Below are 27649 nucleotides of genomic sequence, written 5' to 3' on the forward strand. Positions count from 1 at the left end.
GAGCATTCCGGCTGTACTTCTTCCAAGACAGATTTGTTCATTCTTCTGGCAGTCCATGGTACATTCAATATTCTTTGCCAACACCATAATCCAAAGGCATCAATTCTTCTTCAGTCTTCATTATTCACTGTCCAGCTTTTGCATGCATATGAGGGCATTGAAAATACCATGGCTTGAGTCAGGTGCACCTTAGTCCTCAAGGTGACATCTTTGCTTTTTAACACTGTAAAGAGATCTTTTGCAGCAGAAGCACGTTGGTCTGCTTTATTTGGGAAGAATTCTATAAGAAACCTTTTTAACTCTTAAATCATAACACATAGTTTAGCATGCTTTTTCCCCTTAACGTATTTTTGACTGAAGGGGAAGAAGACTTTTTCATTTGTTCTAGAGTAGGGGCTTCTAACCTTGTAACTTCTCACCAGAATTTTTTATTTCCACATTTTATGATTAAGAATAAGGGAGTAGATTGACTGCTAGCATCAATCCCCTCCATTCAAATCCACCAACTTCTGTTAACTCCAGAGGGTACCTTTCATGTTGTATTCTACGTGAATGGTGCCTTCTAGAGTGGTTCAGTGGAAAGTGGCCCACTTTCCACAACAGATCAAATGACTGTGGTGTGTTAATGATCGGTTTATTATTGAGCATGTATGCTTCTGAGACCTTCTGGTAAATCACAGCTTACTGCTGGGTAGTAGGCTTGTTCTGTTAGAGTATACTCTGGGATGAGAGGAAGAAATTTCATATTTTTTCCCTTATCTGTTCTCTTGGAGCTCCTCTGAGTTTCTGCCATGGTATTCTTAACTATTCAGAATGAGCAGAGTTCATAGTCCCATGAGTCACTTAAAGTACTATGAATGTCACATACTAATGCTAGAATTCTATATTTGGAAGTTTTAGAGTAGAATGGTAACACTAATATTGTTCCTTCTCTAGAGTCTTCTTTGGAAGTACCCAAACCAAGCCTGTTGACCTCATTTTGTAAACAATAGTAGGCCCTTAGATTCTGTAACTATTCCCAGGTACATAAACAATGGGAGATTTTATTCCCTACTTCTAGCTTATCATGTTAGATAGCCCAGCTCTTCTGACCTATAAAAGAGCTTGGAAGAAAGAATAGTAAGATAGGGAATAAAATCTTTATATCTTTATTTGTATTTTAAGAGATCTCTCTCTTTTTGATTACCTGTATTGGTCTGCTGCCTTCCTAACCTAAAAATACATATTTGCAATGAACTAGGATAAGTGCATTCTCTGTCCTTAAGGTTATGGTCTGGTGGGCAAGACATAGATGCATATAAAACATTATGTAACAGTGTGAAAAGTGCAATAATAAGGACATAGTTTAGATATAATGGTGGCACTGAGGAAAAATTAATCAGTTTTGACTGAGTGAGTCAGAGAAAGCTTTGCAGAGAATTTACTTAAGCATCTTAAAAATCTTGAAGGATTTGTCAGTAAATGTGTATGTGGGGGTTAAGGAAGGTGGTTAGGGAGAGTATTACAGATAAAGGGAATAGTGTGCACAAAAAATAGCATGTCAGTTCACAGACAGCGAATAGCGTGGGTGTTGTATAGGGTGTATGTAGAGGCATGATAAAAGAAGAGGCTAGTTTGTTAAGCACAGGGCCTTATAAGACATACTAAAAAAAATGAATATTCTCTTGGTAGTAGAGAACCATTAAAGGGATTTTAGAAAAATCACTGAAGACAGGTTGGAGGATTTGGTGAAAGCAGAATTGAATTTAGGGGGCTTGTTGCGGTAATTTAGGTGAAAATGGCGAATGCTTAACTAAGGCAGTGGATTTACTGCAGGGCTTCAAACCAGTTTGAACTGGTTCAGTCATGACCAACAAAGTAAAACTGGAACAGACCCAAATTTTTATCGTTTGGGTGATCCAGAACAATAACCAGAGTAGGGAAAATTACAGGTTGAAGCCCTGGAGCAGGAGAGTCAAGAGACGTAGTGAGCCCTTTCAGGATGCTGATGCATGAGATTGAGTTATTGGCAAGACTGTGGAGAATGACACTTTCAAAGCGATATGGTTGGCTGCCATCTTTGAGTGGGGCAGTGTTGTTTCTGACTGCTGAAAATCTGATGGTCAAGATGTTTGGTTGCTATGTAACACATATGCTGCCCTTGTTTTTTAAGAGGGAGATTAGGTTCTAGCAGGACTTCAACCTATAATTTTTCCCATTCTGGTTATCTTTCCAGTTCACCCAGATTTTAAAAATTTGCGTCTGTTCTGATTTCACTTCCTCAGCCGTGACTGAACTGTTTTGAACTGGGAATAACCGGTTCAAAGCCCTGGTTTACAGGGGAAGGTACAGTTTGGAGAACGTTTTAAACAGTCGAATCTATAAGATTTAGAGATTTATTGGATATGGAGAGGCAGAAGGAAAGTTGAAGTATGACTCTCAGGTTTCTGATTTGGACAGCTAACAGGGTGGCCATGAACTAGGGTCAGGACTGTAAGAGGAATAACAAAGAGATGTCCAGTAGGCAGTTGAACAACATGGGTCTAAAACTCAGTGGTGAGTAATATGGAGAGAAATTGTGGTCTTCAGCATGTAGGAGATAATGGAAGCCACAGCCACAGATTAGATCACTGAGAGAGAATATGTAGTGGGAGAAGAGAAGAGGGTCCCGGAATAGAGTCTTAGGGAAGGCCGGCAGTTAGGGGGTAGGTGCAAGAGGAAGCAGCGCTCCTTATGTTCTGGGATACTGAAAAGGGAATCATCGTTTGAGGTAACCATAGTTTTCTCTTTCAGGAATGGTAGTGCTATTGGCCTTCCGGTCCCACCTATCACAGCCTTAATCACCCCAGGTCCTGTTCGTCATTGCCAAATTCCTGACTTGCCTGTGGATGGGAGCCTGCTCTTTGAATTTCTCTTTTTCATCTACCTGCTGGTCGCCCTGTTCATCCAGTACATCAACATCTATAAAACAGTGTGGTGGTATCCTTACAACCATCCTGCTTCCTGTACTTCACTGGTAAGTTCCAGTAGGTCTTTAAGTTCTTCACGTTACTTAACCAAAAAACTGGTTGGAAAGCCTATGTGTAGAAATTATTTGGGGTAGACTTTTTTCTACTAAACCGTAGCTTACCTTCAGCAATACACTGTCATGATAAGTTTGTTAAAGGATAAATATCTGGCTTTGGTACAAGACCAGAGGAAGAAAAAATATCAGTGAAAATGTAGAAAACATTTAAATCATTTATTATAATAATATCACGGAAGGGATTTGATATTTAGCTTTCTGAACACCCTTCTAAATTTCTTAAAAGTGTAAAGTGTCAATATGATTAAATTTCAGCAACTCTACCCTCATATTGGCTCTATTAGGATAATGGCAGCTTCTATAACAAATAAGCCCCAAATTATATAATGCTTTAAATACTTAACAATCTGAGGCAATTATCCTCGATTGGCAGGATTAGCATTTTTCCATGAGGTCAGTCAGAGACTCAGGCTGATGGAGACTCTGTCCTCTTCTAAAATGTGGTTTTCTAGGTGGCTGAGGTCCATCTCTGTCAGCTAAGAAGGGGAAAGAACATGGAGGACGGTAAAAGAGTTTCTGAAGGGCCAGGCTCACATCACTTTCACATGTGTCCACTCCTAACTGCAGGGGAGTCTGGGAAACATAGTTTAGCTGAGTGTCCATGAGGAGGAGGAGAATACAGACTTTGGTGAAGAGTTGGCAGTCTTGGCCCCCCAAGGGAGGAGTGAATTCAATTTGTTCCAGCTGATGTATCGTGCCCATTTTCTAAATTGAAATGTTGTTTTGCTAATGTCAGTCAGGATTAGATTTTCTGTTATTTATAGATGAATCTAAGTAATAGTGTTCTAAACTTAAATAGAAAAGTATTTCTCGTATAAAAGAAGTCTGGAGGTAGATAGTCCTGGGCTATATGCTGGAACTCCATTAGAGACTCAGGCTTCTTCTGTTCTTCACTTACCATCCCACTGTGTAGTTTCCATTTTCATGACTAACTCAGGGACCAGAATCGCTGCTCAAGGACTGGTCATCATCTGACAGAGTTCCAGAGAGCAGGAAAGAAGAAGCGGGAAGGATACAAAGAACACTCATTTCATGAGTCAGCTCCGTATATGAAGCCTTCCTGAAAGTCCCACGCAACACTTTCGTTTATGTCTCAATGGCCAGAACTTAGCCCCATGGCTCACCTAGCTACAAGGAAGCCTGGAAAATGTAGTCCTTTAGCAGGGTGTATTGTTACCCTGAATAAAATTGGGGTCCTGTTACAAAAAAAAAAAGGAGTCAGGAGCTAGCTGTCTCCATCGTAGTACGTAAAATTATGCTGTAGGCTTCTTCTACACTCTTTCTAATTATTAGGAGGCCAATGATAAACCTGATGGAGAGAAGGTTCTCCATAGATGGGTATATAAAATAATGGGTAAGGCTAGTCAGTGACTTGACAGGTATGTAGTTGGCACTTGGATATTTGGATGGTGATGGAAATGTGCTTTAGGAGAAAGAAGACTATGGTTGTGGGTAGTTTATGTATGTGTCTGGGACTTATAAAAAATTGGGAAACACAGAAAGGGAATGCGAATCAAAACCCTCAAGATGGTATGGGACGGAAATTTAAAAATTTGTTTTAAATATATTAATGTGTTTTCAGTGAAGGTTTACACAGCAGTTTAGGTTTCTGTTCAACAATTTCTTCACAAGTTGTTTGGTGACATTGCTTACATTCTTCACAATGCATGAACATTCTCAATATTTCTGTTCTGGTTGTTCCTTTTTCATTAATCTAGCTTCCCTGCCCCCTTACGTTCTCATCTTTGTTTTAAAGTAATTGTTGACCATTTGGTCTCATATAGGTGATTTTTTTTTTTTTCCAAGGAGCACAGTGCTTACGGATGATATTTTTTGAGCCAATTTGTTTCTCAGCTACAAGGTGACCTCGAGTTAGTTTCATTCAAGGTTTAAAGAATATCTCAAGGCAGTAGTTTTGGGGAGTCCTCCAGTCTCAAACAGTCTGGGTGGTCTGGTTTTCTTGTGTGTGTGTGTGTGTGTGTGTCTTTTTTTTTTTGGTAGGATTTTGAGGTTCTGTTCCACAGTTTTCTCCCATTCTATCAGGGTCCATCTCTTGTGACCCTGGTTAGACTGTCACTAGTGGCAGCCAGGCACCACCTAGTTCTTCTGGTCTTTAGGGTAGATAAGGCTGTTTTAAATTTTTGTTTATCACTTGATTATTCCTGGAATTAACTGTTGAAGAATTTTCTTTCCATTTTGACCATCTGTCTACTTAATATCAGTAGAAAATTTCAGTTTCTATATATAAGAATTTTAATGATTTAGTGCCAAATTGTATGCTGTTTTTTTTTTTTTTTTTTTTAAAGTAGTTTTTCTTCCTACCTGGATTGTAAGATTATTGAGTAGAGGAACTGTACTTCATCCACACTTCTTTGGCCATGGTGTTGTAAAATGAAGAGGTTGGACTAGATGATCTTTAAGGCTTCTCCCGCTGTATGGCGGTATAAGTACATACCTTACTATCTTAACCCTAACAATGGCCAGCACTTAGTAAAATATTTACTATGTTCTTTACAAGTATTATCTCATTTATTCTTTATAAAAGCAGGTTGGTACTACTATATGCCTCCCATTTTACAAATGAGGAATGTGAGACCTAGAAATTATGAAGCTGGCTCCAGATCACACAGTGGCAAATTGAGCACTCAAATCCAGGCCGATCCACTATGCTTTGCTTCCTGTATTTATCCTGTTTTTACTCTACAAGTACATGTTGGTTTGTTCATTATAAAATTTCCTCCTTGTTTGACACTTCACTGGAAACTTACCATTTGCTGAATTTTTGGGCTATTCAAAGAACTCTTCTCCCAGTTGACTGTTTCTGAGTAGAGTTCCTTAAGAAAATCACCACAGATGTTACCTTGAAGGAAAGGGAACCAGTGTTCCTGCCATAATCAGGACGCTGCTGCTACAGTTGCTGACTCCAGTATTATAAAATATTTATTTAATGAGTTAATTTGAGAAACTCAATGACAGATGTTTTGATTATCAAAATGAAAGTACATCTCAATTTTGTTGGTTCCTGGGATATTGCTGCTAAGGACTTTTCTTTTTATTATCACAGTTGTATATACAGACTTAGAACTAGAAGGAACCATAGACAACATCCAGGTAATGCTACCATTTTATAGAAGAAAAGATCAAATATAAGACATATTTCTAAGTCAGGTTAGGGAGAAAGACTAATTGAATGTAATTAATCTGTCGGCTAGTAAAGAACTTAGTTTATCAAATGCCCAATTAGATTAACATAAGCTTGCATAAAGACCAACAACAGTAACCTCCTAAGAGTGGGAAGCCCAACTGGTCTATTAAATTTGACACTCATTATAAATACGACAGGTTAGATAAATTAGTCTTGCCATGATTCTGCAGGTTGTCACTTACTAATCCGAAGCCGTAATCTCTTCCCTTTAATACAGTAAATTTTCAAAAAAGGAAAGGAATACATTCCAAATAGTTAAAACTAGTATTATGGAAAGTTAAAGCAATTTGTCATGAAAGGAGAAGTAACAGGTAGGGGCTGTCTTCAAGATCTCTCAAATTCCCAGGGTCTATAAATGTAAGGTGATCTGAAAAAGATCTTTAGAGGTGGGTAAACCTCTATTCATGTAGTAGTTCCAGCTGGATACACATCATATTTCTTTCTGATGCAGTTATTTGTTTTTCTCTTATAGAATTTTCATCTCATTGATTATCACCTGGCAGCATTCATCACGGTGATGCTTGCAAGGAGGCTTGTATGGGCCCTCATCTCAGAGGTAATAGCTCATTCACTACATCCTATCACTGGTAGCTAGCGTTAGTTATGAGAATGGGTTCAGATTGAACCTGTGAGATGTCCAAGTACAATTTGAATACAATTGTAAGTTAATTTTTTTACTCCCACATGAGTTGTGCTAGTACTTTTTAAAAGGGTTTCCTGCAATGTATTTAAAGTTCAGGTGTGAAATAACTGAAGAGAACTGTTACGAGATTTCATTTGTTGGGTGAAAGCTTATTTTCAGCTTCCAAGTTCTTCAGTACAGTCTTTTAAATTATAATACAGTAAAAATAGGGTGAATTTTCAGGTAATTAATATGAAGAATTGTTTGTACACATGCAGTTGCATCTAAAACATTGAATTTCAAGTAATATTCACTTGAAATTATTTATATACCATTTGTTGAGTTTGGTGTCAAGAAACAATTATTTGAGTTTATTAAAACTTCGAATTTTATAAGGCAACATCAGAATTTACATAGGATTAATTGAAAATTAGAATCTAAACATAGAAGACCAGAGAAAAGAATTAAAACATTAAAATGATCTTTTTTTAAATTCAAAGTTGTTGATAAAGTTGGCCATTGGTATCATTTTTGTATATTTGTAAACCCAGTAAGGGTGAAAAATGTGCTTTCTTAAGATTTTATTATCTTGGACCCTAAAAATGATTATAAAAACAGAAACAAACAAAAATGTTAACTTAGCTAAAGTGGCTAGTAATTTTAATCTTGGAGTTTATAATTCAATGTGAAATAAGTAAGTGTTTATTTTAAATAAATATTGTTACTATAATGACAGATGGAGCCCTGGTGGCACAGTGGTTAAAAACTCGGCTGCTAACCAAAAGGTTGTCAGTTTGAATCCACCAGCCACTCCTTGGAAACCCTATGGGGCAGTTCTACTCTGTCCTATAGGGTTGCTATGAGTTGATATCGACTCGACAGCAGCGGATTTTATAATGACAGATAACTGAGTATCAGCATTTTTCTTCCAAAACATACATGGCAAGTCTTTGTGTGAGTAAGCTGTAATTTTCAGGAATCTTATTTCTGTGAGCACAGAGGAGTTAGAGATACTAAGTCATGATCTGAAAGCAGTTTGAAGTTAACTGAAAAACATTGGTAGAGGAACTGTATGTTTTTCACAGTGGGAAAGGCTTTTCTCTCAGGCTTTTTATTTAGATGCTGAAAATAGATGCTTCCTTTCGGATATATCGAGAAGTTGTGTTCTTTCTTTAGAGGTACTTAGTGGCATTTTGTTTGCATCTGTTAAAACAGACATGGAATGATTTTGTTTCATCCCTTCAGTTACTTAGAAATGGTACTTGTGTATGTCAAATTAGTATGTTGAGTTTGTGTATAAAACCCTTCATAGCTGGAGTTTCTACCTTGGAGTTGAGAGGGCTCTAACTTGAAGTGCCTCACTCCTTCTTTTACTAATGCCCTAACAACAGCTTACGAGCTTTTACGTGGCTTTGGAGAGTGTATTTGCTGTTTTCTGGAAAAGCCTGTAATTCTTACTGAAGGTCCCTGGGCGGCGCAGATGGTTGACGCTCAACCACTGTTGTAGGCTGGATTCTCCAGAGAAGCAAAACCAGTAAAGCGTGTGTATGTGTATATATGTATACATATATATATTTATAGCAAGAGATTTATATCAAGGAAATGGCTTGTGCGGTTTTTAGAGGCTATATGTCCCAAGTCCATGGGACAGGAAAGAGGATTCTGATTCATGTAGCCGCGGCTGGTGAACCCAAGATCGGCGGGCCGGAGAGCAGGGCTGTAGCAGCCTGTGAAGATGAACGAATCTCAAGATCGGCAGGCAGCCTGCTAGTTCAAGTCCCAAGAACCAGAGGTCAGACGAACAGGAGCCAGCTGCAGGATCTAGAACAAGCAAAAGCCCCGGCAAGGCAAGCAGGAAGGAACTAGGTGGAGGAAGGCGGAGAGATAAAGGCTTAGGGGGCCGTGAGCTGCCACAGGCCCTGCCTACCTGCTGGTACCACTCAGCAGATTCCATCATGGCAGTGATCATGCATCAGATTTCAACAGGGAAGTGATCACAACATTAGACAACTGCCAAAACACTGAGAATCATGGCCCAGCCAAGTTGACACACGATCTTAACCATTAAAACTACTAACCTAAAGGTTGGCAGTTCAAACCCACACAGTGGCACTTCAGAAAAAGAAGTAGGGATCTGATTCCGTAAAAGATTATTGTCAAGAAAACCATATGGAGCAATTCTACTCTGTCACACATGTCGTTAGAATTGACTCGACACCAACGGCTTAATTCTTACTGAGAATAGAATACATAAGCTAAATTTAAACAGATTTTTAGTCAAAGACTTAATTCTGTACCTTCATGCCCGTCAGTAAGGGAGTATTTAAATAATTATGGTATATGTACATGATGGAATAGCATGCAGTCATTAAAAACATGAAAAAAGTTTTTATGTATTGATCTCCATGATATGAAGTTAAAAAAGCAAGGTGCAGTGTTTAAAATAAGGCAGGTGGAGGGAACAAAATATATTTTCTTATGTATGAATAAATTATCTCTAGAAGACCATACAAACTAATAATGGATTGCCTGGTTGATAACTGGGAGACAGGACCAGCAGGAGAGAAACTTTTCACTACCAACACTGTTACACGTTTTGTATTTTGAGCCATGTGAATATATTACCTACTCAAAAATTAAAAATAAGACCTGTGTAGTGATTCTCTTCCTAAAATATCTTAATTAGATAGATAAAAATGTATCGTAAATCATCCATCCTTCCTTCCGTTAAAATGTTTGCCTTTTTTTGCTTGTATCACAGAAAGAATCTCTACCTGAGAAAGACCAATCTTTTTTATGGAGAGGCTGGAGGTAATTAATTCAGAAAGCTAAATACTATTCAGAGAGGAATCCCTCTCTATCTAGATAGAGTCTTTATTTGCCTCCAGGCCAACTCTACTTCTGTACTTCTTCCACAAGACCAAAAATAATTCAGCTATTCTGTCACCAACCTGAAGCAGCTGTCTTTTAAAAATTTTTTTCTAAATAGTGGTTTTATTGGAAAAAAAAAATTTGAAAAACAACGAAGTACAAAGCAGAAAATTAAAAATTATTCACTATCCTATTACTGTTGGTATATTTCCTTCTAATGTTTATGTACATATAAAGATTATATATGTATATTTTAATATATTTGGGACATTATCTGTATAGTTTTATATTCTGAACTTTTCGCTTAACATTGTATCATGGATTTTTTCCTAATCCTCACCTGGATAAGTCTTGCTTATTCTTTAAGTCTCAGCTTAATTATCACTTCCTCAGGGAAGCCTTCCCTCAGTTAGGGTTTCTTGTTACTTGCTCTCTACAGCAACCTACTCTTTTCCTGTAGCTTTCCTCACAATTGTAAAAATAATTATTTGTTTTTGCTTTAAGTTTAATATTTGTTCTGGTTCAATAGCTTTACAAAGACAGGGATCTTGTTTGACTGGGTCACCGTCATGTCCCCAGGGCTTGGTATAGTGTCTGTCATATATAGCACAGTGGTTAAGAGCTTGGGCTTTGGAATAAGATAGATGGATGAACACATTCAAGCTCTGCTGCTCTGGTAACATTGGGCAGAAGCAGCCTTTTTACTTCTAACCCTGAACTTTTGAGAGTGGAGCCAGTAGAATAATTCCACTGGTTTAAATACCTTGCCTAGATTCTGACATGTGAGGTGCACTGGCTTGAAGAGTGGTATGTAACTGTTTGCCCTGTTGCGGCTGAGAACAGCTTTAGCCTTCGCCACAGGTAGAGACTTAAGTTGTGGTATTACTTCACCTGCTTCTTCACATGTTTAAATAGCTATATATACTATGTGTATCTACTTATATATTTCATGTGTAATATGTATATTATCGTGGAGCCATGATGGCTCAGTGGTTAAGAGCTCGGCTGGTAACCAAAAGGTCGGCAGTTTGAATCCACCAGCCACTTGTTGGAAACCCTGTGGGGCAGTTCTTCTCTGTCCTATAGGGTCACTATGAGTTGGAATCGACTTGACGGCAATGAGTTCTTTGGTTTTATACATGTTATCTGTTATATAATGGAGCCCTGGTGGTACAGTGGTTAAGAACTTGGCTGCTAACCAAAAGATCAGCAGTTCGAATTCACCAGCCGCTCCTTGGAAACCCTATGGGGCAGTTCTACTCTGTCCTATAGAGTTGTTATATATAATATAACGTGTAAACTAAGACAGGGATATATATGGGGGAACCTGAAAAGATTCTTATGCTCTCGCATATACTGTTGACCAAGGTAATTTTTTCCCTCTTTCTCGGTTCTGACACTGCTGTTTCAGAGGTCATAGGAATCCACTATTCTGCATTTTGCTCATTCTGTCCTCCTTAGTTCACTTGGAAAGAAAATGGCATTGGATAGCTTCATGTTTAGACAGGTGTGTTTTCTTACTATGTAGTCAGTTTTAAAGATTTGAGATTAAAGAATATTGGAACAGTTGTGATACAAAGAATTGGAGGTGATTATACATTATTTTCATGTTTGCAAAAGGTATTATTTATATAGGGATCTGCCAAAGAAGATCTGATTATTTTTTGAAAAAACTTTAGTAATTTATTAAACCGCAATTCAGCAAATAGAGTTGAGGATTCAAAGAAAAAATAGAAACGTTGCTGCTGTTGAGGGCATTAGAATCTAGTGGGGAGTAAAACAAGTAAATCAGTAAGGTAATTCATTTGATTCTTTGGTCTCTCCCTATATATATGAGGAGGGAAGTAGGAATTTGCATATTCAATAAGCAGTCCAGGTGATTCTGATGAATGTGGTTCTTGGACCATACTTTGAGAAGCTCCAGTGTAAACAAATTATTAGGCAAATTATAACTTAAAGGAAGTCTGTGTGGGGCACTGTGAGAGTACAAGGTGGGGACAGCTAATTGTGCCTGGGGGCATCTCAGTCTTCAAGAGTGAGGAGGATAGGTGGGGTGAGGCTCCTTCCTTTCTTCCTTCCTTCTTTCCTTTCTCCCTCCCTCCCTCCTTCCTTCGTTTTTCTCTCTGTTTCTTTTGGCACAGTTTAGTTTCCATTATACTTCCTTGAGTCACATTGCTTTTGAATAAGATCATGTATAAAATGTTTCTTTTGATGATTCCAAACTTTCAGGCCACTAAGGCGGGTGCAGCATCTATGATTCACTACATGGTTCTGATATCAGCTCGTTTGGTGCTACTTACTTTGTGTGGATGGGTGCTTTGTTGGACCCTTGTCAATCTCTTCCGAAGCCATTCAGTCCTCAATCTCCTTTTCCTTGGCTACCCGTGAGTACTCCAGCTTTTATCATTTTATTAGTAAGGAAAATAGTCATCAGAATATTTTATAAGCTGTAAATATTCCATAAACATTCATAAGAATAATTCCTAAAAAATATTTGGGTCATGCAAGAGGGTAGGTAGCATAAAAGAGGGCAAAATGAAATTCTTTGAGTATAAACCAAGAGTTTAAAAAGTTGGAAAATCAGGAGATAGGGTGACCATATAATTTATTTTCTATACTGGGATACTTCTGATCTAGTTTAGGGTAACTGGATGAAATATTGGGAAAATAGGCATAAACTAGGACTGCCCTGGGAATCTGGAGTGTGCGGCCATCCTCCAAATGGAGAACAGTTTAATTAGTTCTGTTTGCCAAATTGAATGAGTTGGCTTAATCAGGCCTTTCCTTTTGGTCAAATTACATTAATTTTTGGGGAGTCATGTAAGAGAACTATGCCATAACCAAGCCTGATTGACTTTTTTGGAGCGGGTGGGGGAGAACAGTTCATTATGAAAAATTTTATTAAGAAAATGAAAAGACAAGTCACAGACAGGGAGAAAAATGTTGGCAAAACACAAATCTGATAAAAGATTTTAATCCAAAATACATAAAAAACTGTTAAAACTCAACATTAAGAAAACAGACAACCCATGGGCAAAAGATCTAAACAGATGTACAGATGACGAGCATATGAAAAGATGCTCAACATCGTCTGTTGTTAGGGAATTATGAATTCAAGTGATGAGATAACACTACATACCTATTAGAATAGCTAAAATCCAGAACAGTGACAACACCAAATGCTGGAGATGATGCGGAGCAATGAGAATTCTCATTCATTGCTGGTGGGAATACAGATGGTACAGCACATTGGAAGACATTTCTGGCAATTTCTTACAAAGCCAAGCATATGCTTACCGTATGATCCAGCAGTCGCACTCCTTGATACTTAACTCAAATGAGTTGAAAACTTTGCCTGCGCAAAAATCTGCACACGAATGTATATAGCAGCTTTATTCATAACTATCTAAAATTGGAAGCCAAATGTCCTTCAGAAAGTGAGTGGGTAAACAAATTGTGGTACATCCATATAATGGAATATTACCCAGCAATAAATAGAAATGAGCTGTCAAACCATGAAAAGACACGGAGGAACCTTAAATGCATGTTACTGAGTGAAAGGAGCAAGTCTGAAAACGTGATATAGTGTATGATTCCAACTCTATGACATTCCAGAAAAGGAAAAACTATAGTAAAACAATCAGTGGTTGCTGTGGGTTTGAGGGGAGGAGGGAGGGATGAATAGATGGAACATGGGATATTTCGGGCAGTGAAGCTATTTGTATGATATTGTAATAGTGGATACATGATGTGTGTTTTTCCAAACCCGTAGAAGTGTACAACACAGAGTGAACCCTAATATAAACTGTGGACTTTAGTTAATAATAATGCATCAATATGGTTCACCATACTATGCAAAATGGTGATAGTGGGGGAACTGTGTATGTGGAGGGAGAGGAGGTACATGGGAGCTCTCTGTACTTTCTGGTCAATTATTCTGTAAACCTAAAAGTGCTCTAAAAAACAGAAAAAAGTATTGATTAAAAAATAACAGTTAAAAAAATTTTATACACACAAGCTTGAAAGAATTTTACAGTGAACACCTAGATTCTACCCATTATAGTAAATTATATAGTTTAACACTTATCTGTCCGTCCCTCTATCCATCCATCATTACATCTTATTTTTGGTTTATTTCAAAGCTATATTGCTAATCTCAGTATGCTTAAATACTTCAGCATATGCATATCATTAACTACAGTTTAATATTTGTTTACTGTTTTTTCTTTCTAGGTAAAATTTATGTACAATAAAAGTCACAGATCTTAAGTGTACATTTGCTCAAACCCCTACCAAATTATAAAACATTACCATTACCCCAGAAGGTTTCTTCATGCCACTTCCCAATCAAACCCCATCCCCATCCCCCTCCCAGAGGCAACCACTGCCCTGATTTTTTTCTGCCGTAGATTAGTTTCTCTGTTCTAGGACTTTCTGTATGGAATCATACAGTATGTACACTTCTATGTAAGACTTCTTTCACTCAGCATAATGTTTTTGAGACTCATCCAAGTGGTTGTTTATCAGTAGTATTCAGTCGTGTGACTGTACCACAGTTTTTAAATTCATTCTCCTATTAATGGACACCAAAGTTGTTTTCAGTTTTTTGGCTATTGTAAATAAAACTGTTACGAACATTCTTGTGCAGGCTTTTTTTGCAAAGATGTGTTTTCATTCTCTTGGGTAAACCGATCTAAGAGTGGCATTGCTAGGTTATAGGGTAGGAGTATGTTTAGTTTTATAAGAATCTACTGGGCCTTTTTCCAGAAAGGTTGTATCATTTTTTCCTGTCACCCATTCTGTGAGTTCTTGTTGCTCCACATCTTTGCCAGCATTTGGTGCATTTCATTTTTTAAATTTTCGCCATGCTCTCGGGTGTCTAGTGGTATCTCATTGTATATATTGGCTTATTAAACTAACTTCTTTGCATAGTTTAATTTGTACACATTTAGCTAATACTTTCTTTATAGAATGTTAATAAATAGCTGTCATTTATTGGGGGCCCTGGTGGCATAGTGGCTAAGAGCTTGGCTGCTAACCAAAAGTTGGGCAGTTTGAATCCATCCGCTGCTCTGTGGAAACCCTGTGGGGTAGTTCTACTCTGTCCTATAGGGTTGCTGAGTCGGAATCGACTCAACAGCAATAGGTTTGGTTGTTTTCTTGTTATTTATGGAGCTCTTACTATGTGCTAAGGGGTGTACTAGGTATTTATAAACATTCCCTTATAAAATCGTCACAATAATCTAAGAGGTAGCGTATTTAGTAGAGATCCAAAATAATAGTAAGAAGTTAGAAGTTTATTCATCTCTCCTGTACGGTATGAATGTAAGTCATCTTGGGGAGCTGTGGCAGCTCCATGGTGTCAGAGACTCAGGTTTTTGTGTTTTGGCGCTCTACCCTCCTTAGGATGGATTGGGAGAAGGATGGCGTGACCCAGAGTTGCGCTTATCACCTTATCCCGCCTCCCATTGGTCAGAGCTTAACCAAAAAGCCATATGTAGCAGTAAGAAAAGCTTGAAAATTAAGTCTCTACCAGGGTAGTCATCTGCACAACTAAAATTCCATTGCTGTGGAAGAACAGGAAAACTGGCCACTGGCACACAGTTAGCAGTCTTTGCCACAGGTAAAGATAGCCTAAGAGATTAAGAAACTTTCCCATGGTCAAATACTTAGTAAATGAGAAAGACTTGAGTCTTAACGATTACACTATAGTCAGTAGTTCTCAAAACGTGGTTCCCAAAACAGCATCACCTGGAAACTTGACAGAACTAGAAGTTCTCAGAATCTACCTTGGACCTGTTGAACCAGAACCTCTGAGGGTAGGGCCGGGCAGTCTGTATTTAATGAGCCCTCCAGGTGATACTGATGCATGCTTCGGTTTAAGAACCACTGCTTTATACCATTTATGGTGCTGAAGTGTAAGTGTGAGTTTATATGGGTGGTCACATAGTGTAAAATCAAGGCTTAATCAGAGACTGCAGGAAAGGACGGCAAGAAGAGTCTATTGGTTATACAATGGGAGGTCTCATTATATTCTTAGTTTAAACAGTTATTTAAGGCACTAAGCAACTGACTTTATTAACGTTTACTTTTTTCCTACAAAGTGAATTTCCTATGTTATAAACATTTTTCATGACTCAAGTTTCTTAGCAAGTATATATCCTTAATGTCACATCAATTGTTTCTGTATTTCTAGATTAGTATTTTAACTGTTTGAGGTGAAAACAAATGATGATTTAATTATTCCCTTTACCAGGCAATAGATGATTGAATCCATTGGAAGGCTAGTCATGGATTAATCAAGAGAGTATTTTAGCAGTATTTAAGAAGCCAAAGGGCTAGCAAATTTTTTTATTTTAATTTAGGTATATGAAGAAGGTTACTTATTCTAGAGGCTCTTCACACCCCATAAAACAATGAAATAAGATATGACTTAAACAAATTTTTGGTTCAAATATATTTGCCTTCTTTACTTTTTGAAAAGTTCTATAATCTAACTTTTATTTAGACTTCAATTTAAAAACTAGATCATAGCAACAACTACATCTTTCTTTTTCTTCTATTCCTAAATTAGAAAAGAGCGAGCCTAAGAAGTTCTTTTCTGCTGGGTTTTTTTCCTCCTAGTTCTCAAATAGCTTCTCAGTTTAGGGCACATTAGCCCCAAGTTTAACAGTTGTATCTCCTAAATATATTTAGAATCTGCCTACTGCTGTCTATAATCTCTACTACCAGTACCAGTTACTGTCAGATTGATTCTCTTTTGGTAATCCATTCTTGCCCACTCCATTCTATTTTCCATTGTAACTAGAATAATTTTCAGAATGGAAGTTTAATCATATTACTGACCCTCCTTAAAATCCTTTAATGGATCATTTCCTTTACTTAACAAAGCCCTTCGTGACCCAAGCCTTTGATGCTGCCTTTCCAGTTTCTCACATTCTACCCTGTATTGTTTATCGATTGCCACCAAATGATACAGTAAACAACCACAAATCCCATCGTAACATACCACAAAATGTGTTTACTGTGCATGTGTCTGGGATCAGCTGAAAGTCAAGAGGCTCCTCTGATTTTAGCTGGGCTCAGTCACAAATTGAGGATCAACTGACTCAGTTTAGGCAGCTAGAACAACTCAGCTCTGCTCCATGCATTCTCATCTTCTAATAGGCCAGCTTGGAAATGCTCACATGAAAATGGCAGAGCAACAAGAGAGCAAGCCCCAATGTGCAAGCCTGTTTCAAGCTTCTGATTGCAGCATGTCTGCTGACGTTCTGTTGGCCAAAACAAGTTACATGGTTGAGTTCAGTAACAGGGCGGGGCACGCTGCAGGTCATATCACACATAGCATGAGGGCTTTGCAGTTAGTTACATGAAACGGGTAAGAATACAAAGAAAAGTATAGAATTGGGGCCATCATTGTGATCTCCCACCCTCCTCAGCCTCTTACCCCCACCCCTATAAATACAGTTTATGGTTTAGCAATATTGAACTTCTTACAACCTTCTCTGGCCTTTGAGTCCTTCTGCCTGAAACTTCTACCCATACTTCATCCCATCCTACTCTCTAAGGCACATTCAGTCAGAGTGGATCTCTGAGCTACTGCTAACCATCCTTTTAGTAACAAGCTCATCCTTTCTCCTTCTATAGAAAACTGAACAAGTGTCATTTGTTAATTTTGTTATAAAATGTATAACTAGATAAAATATTTTTATTTGCTTTTTTTTTAATATTTGAATTTGTCAGTGACACAGCCATTTTATTTGCAATACCTAGGTAACAATGTGGAATTTCCTTAATGAGAACTTGGGAAAGTATTTTAAAAAATTTTAAGGCACCAAAGATTGGAATAACTATAAGACATTATCAAAAGTCTCAAAAACAGTCGTCCTTTAACCAAGTAATTCTACTTCCAGAAATTAATTCATTCTACTTTTAGAATTTTTTTTTACTAATTCATCAAATATTTATTGAGTGTTTAATATATCCCAGCCACTATTCTAGGCACGAGGGCTACAGCTCGGCAGACTGAAATCTCTGCCTTCATAGAGTTTAGACTGTAGTGGGAGGAAATAGATAAAAACAATACAAAAAAATTAAAAAATAAAACATTTTAATGACAAGTTCTGTGGAGAAAAATAACCGCGAAAGGGTGATTAGGAGTGCCCACAGGAGTGGAGTGGGTGATGTAGTGAGGAGGTTGGGGAGCCCCTCACTAGAAGTGGGTAGGTGATGTGGGGCAGAGGGGGGCACTTCCCTAAGATGCGACATTTGAGGTGAGGGACAAGCCGTGCAAAAATTAACAGATGTACACAGATGGGTGTGTAGGAAAATGCTTATCACATTGTTATGTGGTAATAAACAGCCTAAGCATGCAGCAAGAGTGAAAGGGCCAAATTACGGTATATCTATATGAGAATATTATAGCATCTTTAAAAATTATTACAGAAAAATATTCAGTGACATGATAAAATGCATATATGTAATATGTACATATAATTAAAACAGCAGGATATAGTTTATACTGTATGAGGCCAAATGTGGAAGAAAAAAAGTGTAATATCTATTTTTACACATTAGAAGATGTACTCAATTATAAAAACGGTTATTTCTAGGTGATTTATATTTTGTCGTTGTGATTTTCTATAGTTCCCTATTCTTCACTGAATGTATTTTCCTTTTGTAGAGAGAAATTAGCTAAGGAGATTCCCACATAATGAATTTACTGTAAGCAAAGGCCTCCTTGAGTTACTCTGGAGAATCATGACTATTTTATTGACATAGTTGTAAGCTTTGATCTAGGCAGCAGCCGTGGTCTCATTTTCATATCCACCTTGTTCTACAGGTTTGGTGTTTATGTTCCTCTCTGTTGTTTCCACCAAGATGGTAGAGCTCATCTTCTTCTCACAGACTATAACTACATGGTTCAGCACCAGGCGGTAGAGGAAAGTGCCTCAACTGTGGGTGGCTTGGCTAAATCCAAAGACTTCCTCTCCTTATTGCTGGAGTCTCTAAAAGAACAGTTTAATAATGCCACGCCCATCCCCACCCACAGCTGCCCCCTATCTCCTGACCTCATTCGCAATGAAGTAGAATGTCTGAAAGCAGATTTCAACCACAGAATCAAGGAAGTGCTCTTCAACTCCCTCTTCAGTGCCTACTATGTTGCATTTCTTCCCCTGTGTTTTGTGAAGGTAAGTGGTTATCTTGCTTTTATGTGCCTCCTGGATTTGTGTGTGAATTACATCAACTGGGTATTTCTTACTTAATCCCCCTTTTCTCTGTCTCCCCTTTGGCAGCCTGGATGGTGGAGTTCGGCTGCATCTGGAATGCACTAATACCGCTCCTGGTTGGCGGATAGGTATTTCCATATATGTGATGGTCCCCTCTTTTTTTTTTAAGTTACTTGTTACCACCCAGGGAGAATGAAAATTGTACTTATAGAATCAGTACATAGTGGCTTAAGAGGACCAAGGTTTCAATAAAATTCAACCTGTTTTGGTTGATCATAACATGGTTATCAGGAGTTTCCTTGAACTTAAACTAACCTTTATTTAAACTTCAGTTTACTTCAATAGAAAAGAAAAATGGTTCTGGATGTCACTTGGGCCCAAAGTCTTTTGGGACATTTTAGTGCCCTTCCTTCATCCATTGAGAAGCACTTCTGCAGCTGGAGTGGTCATTCACAAAGAGCACTCACTTCTTCCAGGAAGGAAGCACTTAAAATATAATCGCCTCTCCCTCCCAGTCCTAACTTATACAGCCAGAAAGTCAGGTTGAAGGATTTTGGAGGACTCTGCTCTTGAACTTTCTGCACGGACAGCAGGACAACCAATGCATGTGTGACTCAGTGTGGCATTTGTCTACACACACCCATCCTTGCCTCCTCTGTTTGCCAGTGCGTGGATCATTTCTCTCTCTTCTGATCTCTTCCAGAGTACCCAGTACTATGACATGCGCTGGTCATGTGAACACCTCATTATGGTGTGGATCAATGCTTTTGTCATGCTCACCACGCAACTGCTGCCATCCAAATACTGTGATTTGCTACATAAATCAGCTGCTCACCTTGGCAAGTGGCAGAAGCTGGAACATGGGTCCTACAGCAATGCTCCCCAGCACATGTGAGTAGGCTAGAGGGTAAAACCATGTAACACTTTTCTACATGCTGCTGATCATGTTTATTTGCTTTGTATGTCATTCTTGACCTTGGCTTTGAACATTTAATTGTTAGTTTTTGTCCACGTGGATGCTTGCCATCGCTCTAAACTGAACACAGCGGACATTAAGTCATTTCCACCACCATCCCCAACCCTTCCTTAAATCCCCCTTATGTTTCAACTGCCCAGGCACTCTAGAGTGTGTAATTTGACTCCCAAGCTGTAATCTTGGAGTTTTCTTTCAGTTCTAACTCTGCTCAAATTCAAAGAGTCATGGTATATTTTTAATTCTTTTTAAGACCTTTAAGATTCACCTTCTCATCTTCATTGCCACAGCTTAATAGTTGCTAGCTAATCATTTCACCCTTGGACAGCTGAAATTTGCTTTGCTTATCTTGTCTTTCTAATAATGCAGCTTTGTTCTAGTAATTTTCCTTGCCTGCACTTTTTGTTGTTTTTTTTTTTTTTCTCTCTTCTTTTTTTGCTAATCTGTCAACTGAATGTTTCCCTGCATTTCCCATATTTAAGTGAAAACTGTCCCTGACTGGGAGTTCTTCTCTCTCAGTATTCCTCTGACTGTGTCCCACATCAGTCATTTCTCTGCATGGTCCCTCTGATCCCAAACATTTCACTTTAGAGCCTTTTGTTTCTTTTCTCACTTCTGAGCCCTTCATCATACCTTTTTCTCTGACCAGGACCATCTTCGTCTTCCTTCTTTTTGTAATTTGAACATTTCACAAATTTCATCAACTAGAAGTTCTTTCCTAATTAAGTGGGACAGATTGAGGTGATCTTCCCTTACCCTCTCCCCCTCAGAGTTCTCCCTTCAATTATCTGCCTTGATGTCTGATACAGATTAGCACAGGCCTTCAAACCCAGGAACTGAAAGAGATTGGGCCAGGCTGAAAAGAAACCCGACTGTGGGCAAAGGACAGATTTCAATAAAAATTGAAAGTACAATCCACAGTACTAGTACTGTGCATCTTCAGGCTACTGATGGCACATGGCCATGAGGTGTATCTCCACTTTGATGCTGGTAAGTGTGAGCAAGGCTGGCGGAACATTTTCTGAACTGGGAAAGCTATAGGGTACTAGAACTTTATTTTATTTTTTAACACATCTAAAATGCTGTCCCAGTTCTTACCTTAGGAAACTAACTTTTCCAAAATGAGGAAGAGGTGAATTAACTTAGGTTTTTAAAAAAGCTTTACCTGAAGACCCCCAGCCCAACTCCATTACATTGGTGCTGGAAAGAATGAAGCTGCTCCTTCCTTAACTTCCTTTCAATAGAGACACCTCTATAAAAATAAACCAAGAAGGCGGTAAAAAGAAAAAAAAGTCTGTGTCAGTACCTTGTGTGTCTCTGTGTTCTACTGTATAGCGTCTCACGTACATGAGGTATTTGAAATATTTGATAAGTGAAAACCTGATTTTCTGTGTCTGATTGGGATGTAATTCCTGCAGTAAATGTCATGCGAGTCTGACAGTATGTTAATTTCTTCACGACTCTTAACTGCCATCAGCTTTCTTTTCTTGTTTGTCCCTCTAGCTTTTGCACCAATAGACTCTGCTCACTTGGGATTGAGATAACAGTCCACCTACTTACACTCTATTTTCTGGCTCATATATGCCTTATTTATACTTTTATTTCCGCTCATTCTTCTAAACCTTTTAATTAAGTCCTTTGACACTGAGTTAACTATATCACTTTGCACTCTCTCTCTACTATATAGTAACGAAGTTATAATAACAAATCTTTTCTGTCTCCTTCCAGTTTGACCATGGAATTACTGTATTTTCAGAATTCAGGCCGACAAAGCCTTGAATACTTACTCTCACACAGAAGTATAGCCAACCTTACCAGACAGTATCTTACCTGAAATTGCCAACATGCTAACATTGCATTGCTTTCTTCCTCAGTTGGTCAGAAAATACAATATGGCCTCAAGGGGTGCTGGTGCGACACAGCCGATGTTTATACAGAGCTATGGGGCCTTACAACGTGGCAGTGCCTTCAGATGTATCCCATGCCCGCTTTTATGCAAGTACCACTTATTTATTTTCAAATGTAAGCTTAGGGTTAAATGTTAGGAGGTCGCTATGCAATATTTTGACTACTGCTATAAGCCTCTGTCTCCTCATCTGTAAAATGGGTATTGTGAGGATTAGAAACATATGTAAGCACCTAGCACAGTGTGTAGTATGTTAGGAAATTAACACAAGGTAATTATTACTACTCCTCTAACAATAGCCCCTATCCTTTGGAAATGACTTCTGAAAGGCAGTTTGAAGATCATATGCCATTATTGCAGCTTCAAAGCTTGACTGGCTTCTCTAGTTACATTGGAATTTGTTGAGTCTAATATTACTTGAAACAAGTAGGCACTTATTTAGACTTTCCTTTTTTATTGTATAATTTTTTTTTATAATAGTTTTAGTGGTTTTTTTATGATGTATTTGTGTTTCCTTAAGCAATATTTAATATAGTGATATGATAGCTTTTTTAAAAAATATTTTTCATATGTATTCTCTTGTGAAAGTACTTTGACTTCCCTATTTGGAAGTCAGACAAATGCTATGGTCTATGACCTAACTTTTACTTTTTCCTGGATTAAAAGGAAAAAAGTCCTAAAAATTAAAATGGAAAATAGCAACAGACAGCTACTAAACCCAGCCTCTGTCCCATTTGAATTTACACGTTGGGTTCTGTTCTATTGACCTTTTAGTTTGCTAGAAATTCTGGCTTTAGGAGGCAGAAGTATTTACTTACAAGGAGCAGTAACAAGTAGGGGTGGGGAGAAGGGGGTACATGTAGGGGGCTGTTCTTAGTAAAGGAGCCCATAGTGCAGTGTGTTGCCTTGGATGGAGATCATATTCTAAAGAACTGGTGATCTTTTACTGAGATACTTGGGTCCCTCTTTTTCTTCCTCCTTTCCTTTCTCTCTGCTTTTCTTTCTTCCTTCCCCCCTCTCCCTCTCTCCCTTCCAGTGTATCTAAAATGCTGTCCCAGTTACTTGTGAGAGTACATGGACTTCTGGTTCTGTAGGAGTTTGTTACTAGGGGACCTTTCAAATAGCTACTGGAGAACTTGTATCAGGTCAGGATGCTTGTAAATAGCATGGAGGGAGGGGTTTGAGTTGAGAACAACATGGAGAGTGAAAGGCCCTTGAATGAGGAAACTATGACATCTCCTTCTAGACTCCTTTGGGATTGCCTTAAGATGGAGGAGTGGATTTGAGTCACAGTACATAAATGTTAGATTTCTACATAAAATATTTAATTCAGCCAGCTGAATTCCATAGGCCATTAATGACTTCTGTTGGCCATTGCTGATGCCTTGAAACCTACAGTAGCCACATATTTCCTTATTGTATTACTTGCAAAATAAGTATTTCTCTCGCTAACTTTGGATAGCTGAAGAATTAGGTGGAGCCCTTAGAAGAAGGATTAGGAAAGTTAACTTATTACTGATTTTGCATGACCAAGTACTTAAATCAGTGCTTTTCGAAGTGTGCTCCTTGGGCCACCTGCATACAGATCACCTAGCCCACTCTAAAAACCAGGCCCCTACCCAAGACTTCTGAATCAGAACCTCTGCAGGATTCCAGGAATTTGCAGCATTTGCAAATTTGGAGATGATTCTTAGGCACACTGAGGTTTGAGAACCAAACCCACTGCTGTCTAATTGATTCCAACTCATAGTGACCCTGTAGGACAGACTAGAACTACCCTATAGGGTTTCCAAGGCTGTAAATCTTTACAGAATCAGATTGCAACATCTTTCTCCCACGGAGTGGAGGGTAGGTTCAAACTGCTGACTTCAGTTGGCAGCCGAGTGCTTTAACCACTGTACCACCACGGCTCCTTAAAGTTTGAGAATACCCAATTAAAATATACCTATTACTTATAGCTGTTGGAATTTAAAGCCTGTCCTCACCTTTCAGTATGTAGCTTAATTATAGATCTTGTCATGGAATCTGAAATTGTCTTCCTGAGTTCTTTTAGAATATTAGTTCTGAGCCTATTTTTATATACAATGTTACTGGATATCATGTAATAAAACCCAGGTTAAACCTTTTCTTCTTCCTGAAGAAGGAGTCTGGGAAACCTAGACACCTTTCAGAGCTGCCATGATTATTTGGCTTCATCCTTAGGTTTTAGCCCTGAGGTCTAAGTTCCACATAAATTAGTTTTTTTATGTCTGATATACTACCATCATTACAGTGTGTCTTTATCTAAATTTAGGATAGTCTGGTTATGGTGAATTGTTAGTGTTCCTTTGCAGCTTATGACCTATATCTTTCAATTCCTAATAACCTTTTTATTAGTAATCGAGGATTTAACTCCTTTGGAGTGAAGAATTTGGTGCGAGTGAACATAGTTAATCTCTATTTTGAGCCTAACTCTAATTCTGACTCATTTTTCCTTCTTTCTTCATTATCCTGTCTTTGTGCACCCAACTTCTCAATATCCAGAAAAAAATACCCCCCAGAACAGCAGAGTATATGGTGTAGAGGATCTGAGTCAGTGACCATGGTGGGTAAACAGAAGAAAAAGGAAAAAGAAGAAATTATTGTATTGATATTGCAATTTGTGATGCCCCTCCCCCATACTTTCTAATCTATGTCTGCTGCCTGTTTTTTGTACAACCCACAAGCTAGGAATGGATTTTATGTTTTTAAGTGGTTATATAAGTACCTATATAATATCTTCAGTGTTTGCCTCTTGACCTGCAAAGCCTAAAATATTTCCTGTCTGGTCCTTTATGAGACCCCTGTCTCAGGCAGTTTAAGATACTTTTGTTTTCTCAAATACAAGATATAATCTTTTAAAAATTTTTATAGTGCATTTCCATGTCTCAGGGAAATAAAATTATTTTCTTTATAATAAAAATAAAATTATTTCATTATTCCTTGAACAAAGAGGAAAAAGTTTGGGTTTCATTAGCAAGAAGCAGAATTGATATCCAATAAGAGATCTGTTTGTTATTGCGTATAGCAACCTGTACATATGAAATTATTTTTTTGAGAAATAACTGTGAAAATAACTACAGTCTTTACTCTTGTGTAAAATAATGTTTTGCTTTTTAACTTCCTTACAGTTCCTATTTCATCGTCCATTAAGGCTGTTAAATCTGCTTATCCTTATTGAGGGCAGTGTCGTCTTCTACCAGCTCTATTCCTTGCTGCGGTCCGAGAAGTGGAACCACACGCTTTCCATGGCTCTGATTCTCTTCTGCAACTACTATGTTTTATTTAAGCTCCTTCGGGACAGAATAGTATTAGGCAGGGCATATTCCTACCCACTCAACAGTTATGAACTCAAGGCAAATTAAGCTGCCGCTCAGCAATGAGGGAGAACTCAGATAAAAATATTTTCATACGTTCTATTTTTTTCTTGCGATTTTTATAAATATTTAAGATATTTTATATTTTGTATATTGTTACGTTTTGAAAGGTGGGAAGGGTAAGGGATATTAAATGTATCCATAAACAAGGTGATGTGATCTTTCATGTGTTAGTATATTTGAATAATATACATATGAGAGGTATGCCTCTCCAGTAAAGAGATTGATTTGTTTGTATGGCTCTAGAATAACTCATTCATTTATGGATACATCTTGTGTATTATTTGACACAGTACCTTTGGTGTGTCTGCTTTTCTTCCAATCCTTCTCTTTATGTTTAGTTCTTAGCTGGCTTCCTTGTGACAAAAAGGGCGATCAGTGGAGCTCTGCCTGCCAACACCCATTTGCTTTCTCTTCAGCTGGCTAACAGTGTTGGCATACCTAGGGAAAAAGTGGATTCAAGTCCTGGGTGGGGTTCTCCTTGTTGCCTACCAAGAGGAAGCATTTCTGAGACAGGGACTCAGTTGGTCTGTTCTATCCTATGACACTTAAATACACTTTTAAATAAGCTACTATCTTGAGGCTCAGGATATTGCTGTCACTTTCCCTATTCTTTCATCTTGTTTGCCTTCAAAGATTTTCCTTTTAAGGTTAGCCATTCGAAATAATACTTTTCAAGACAGTCTTTAGAGTGTTTCACACTCATGAGTGAGATGGTGTATGTCTAAGTCAGTGGGAGATGATGAGTGCAAACGCCATGTGGGCTGGAGTGTAGGCAAGTTGAAGATACCAAGTAGCTAGAAGAATGGGTGAATCCTCAGCTAAACAATCATGGATTCAGTCTAGCAGCAGCCCACCTATTATGTTTGGAGATGTGAGGGGAAATTAAATATAAGTTATCTCGTTGTTCTTAGAGAATTTGGCCTGTATCCAAAATGTGTGTGTGTGTGTGTAATTTCACACCCCAGAACTTTCATGTTTATGAGCATTAACCCTTTTAAGTCACTGTTCTTGGCGGGTAATATAGTTAGTCCATTAATGTTACCACTAGTCATCTAAACTTTTGAGGGCTTATCTTAAGAGCCTGAAATATATTCCCACATGTTTTCTTTGCTAAATTTGGTTTTTTAAACTATGAGAAGTTTTTGGTGAAACAAAATATGACTTATGAAGTAAAAAACCAATCATATTTCATAAACTGGCTCTGAAGACAGTTCTTGCAGAGGAGTTCCTAACAGGTTTTCAGTAATTGTAGCATTGTAAGGAATAGGTATATGTGTAGCTACCCAAGGTGACCACTTCTGTGTTCAAATTAACCATTGTTTCCTTAAATACTTTGATATGTAACTTTTTTTTTTTTAAGTTTCATTACTTGATATTCAGTCTCAGTTTATTCAACCTTTCAACGAGTATCTGTTGAGCACCAGGCATTATATTAGGCATTGGGATACAGCAGTGAATAAGTGCAAAGGCCCTGCCCTCATAGAGCTTACACTGTTGGGGGCAAGGGTTGCAGAATATATAAATTTATATATAATGTAATGCATCCTGGTAGTAGTGATTAAGTACAGTAAAGAGAAAATAAATCAGGACAAAGAAATAGAAAGGGCTAGAAATGCAGCTGGCTCTAGCATTGAAAAATAGCCCAGATAGCTCACTGCAGTGAGCAAAGTCTAAAAGTTTTAGCTGTGCCTGCCTAAAAGTTTCTTGCAGAAATTAGTGCTTTCAGTAGCATTGTGTGTATGAGGGAATTGTGAAAGTTAATACATTGTAACATTCTAATGTCCCAGATTCAACAACAACAACAACAAATAAATCACAAGGTACACAGAGAAACTGGAAATGATGGCTCATTCAAAGAAACAAGACAGAGAAATTATTTCTGTGGAAACCTGGATATGAACAGATTGGAAGAATATAATACAATGATATTAAACAAGCTCGAACTAAAGGAAGGCACAAAGAACTAAAATCAGGAAAACAATGCAGAACAAAGAATAAAAATCAAGAGATGGGCACTATTAAAAGAAACCAAACAGAAATACTGGAACTGACATGATAATTAAAAACTCACTGGAAGGACTCAGAAGAAGGAATCAGCAAACTAGAGGATAAGGTAATTGAAATTATGGTTTCTGAAGAGCAACAAGAGAAAAGACTCAAGACTGCTGAGCATAGCCTAATGGAAATGTCGGAGACCATCAGGTGAACTAACATATGCATCATGGGAATCCCAGAAGGAGATGAAAGAGAAAAAGTAATAGAAAGGATATTTGAAGAAATAACAACAGAAAACTTTCCAAATCGGATGAAGGACGTGAATCTATATAACAGAGAAGCTCAATGAACTCCAAGTAAGATAGACCCAGAGAGATCCACACCA

At 38.0% G+C, this 27649-nt stretch overlaps 1 protein-coding gene across 3 annotated transcripts in view; it reads left to right on the forward strand.

The window, feature by feature from the left end:
* TMEM39A (transmembrane protein 39A) overlaps positions 1–27229 on the forward strand; it is a 34619-nt gene extending 7390 nt beyond the window's left edge. The window contains exons 3-9 of one of the 3 annotated variants that reach the window (XM_004373660.3): positions 2773–2995; positions 6742–6825; positions 11992–12146; positions 18605–18953; positions 19696–19883; positions 21840–21960; positions 25021–27229. In XM_004373660.3, coding sequence (XP_004373717.1) covers positions 2773–2995; positions 6742–6825; positions 11992–12146; positions 18605–18953; positions 19696–19883; positions 21840–21960; positions 25021–25254 — 1354 coding nt within the window. In that variant the 3' untranslated portion in view covers positions 25255–27229. Of the gene's footprint in view, positions 1–2772; positions 2996–6741; positions 6826–9652; positions 9703–11991; positions 12147–18604; positions 18954–19695; positions 19884–21839; positions 21961–25020 lie in introns of those variants that run through there. The other 2 variants (XM_023728850.1, XM_023728851.1) reach the window with 2 other exon arrangements.
* Positions 27230–27649: the final 420 nt, after the last annotated feature.

Source organism: Trichechus manatus, unplaced genomic scaffold (assembly GCF_000243295.1).
Source record: "Trichechus manatus latirostris isolate Lorelei unplaced genomic scaffold, TriManLat1.0 scaffold00026, whole genome shotgun sequence".
NCBI lineage: Eukaryota > Metazoa > Chordata > Mammalia > Sirenia > Trichechidae > Trichechus > Trichechus manatus.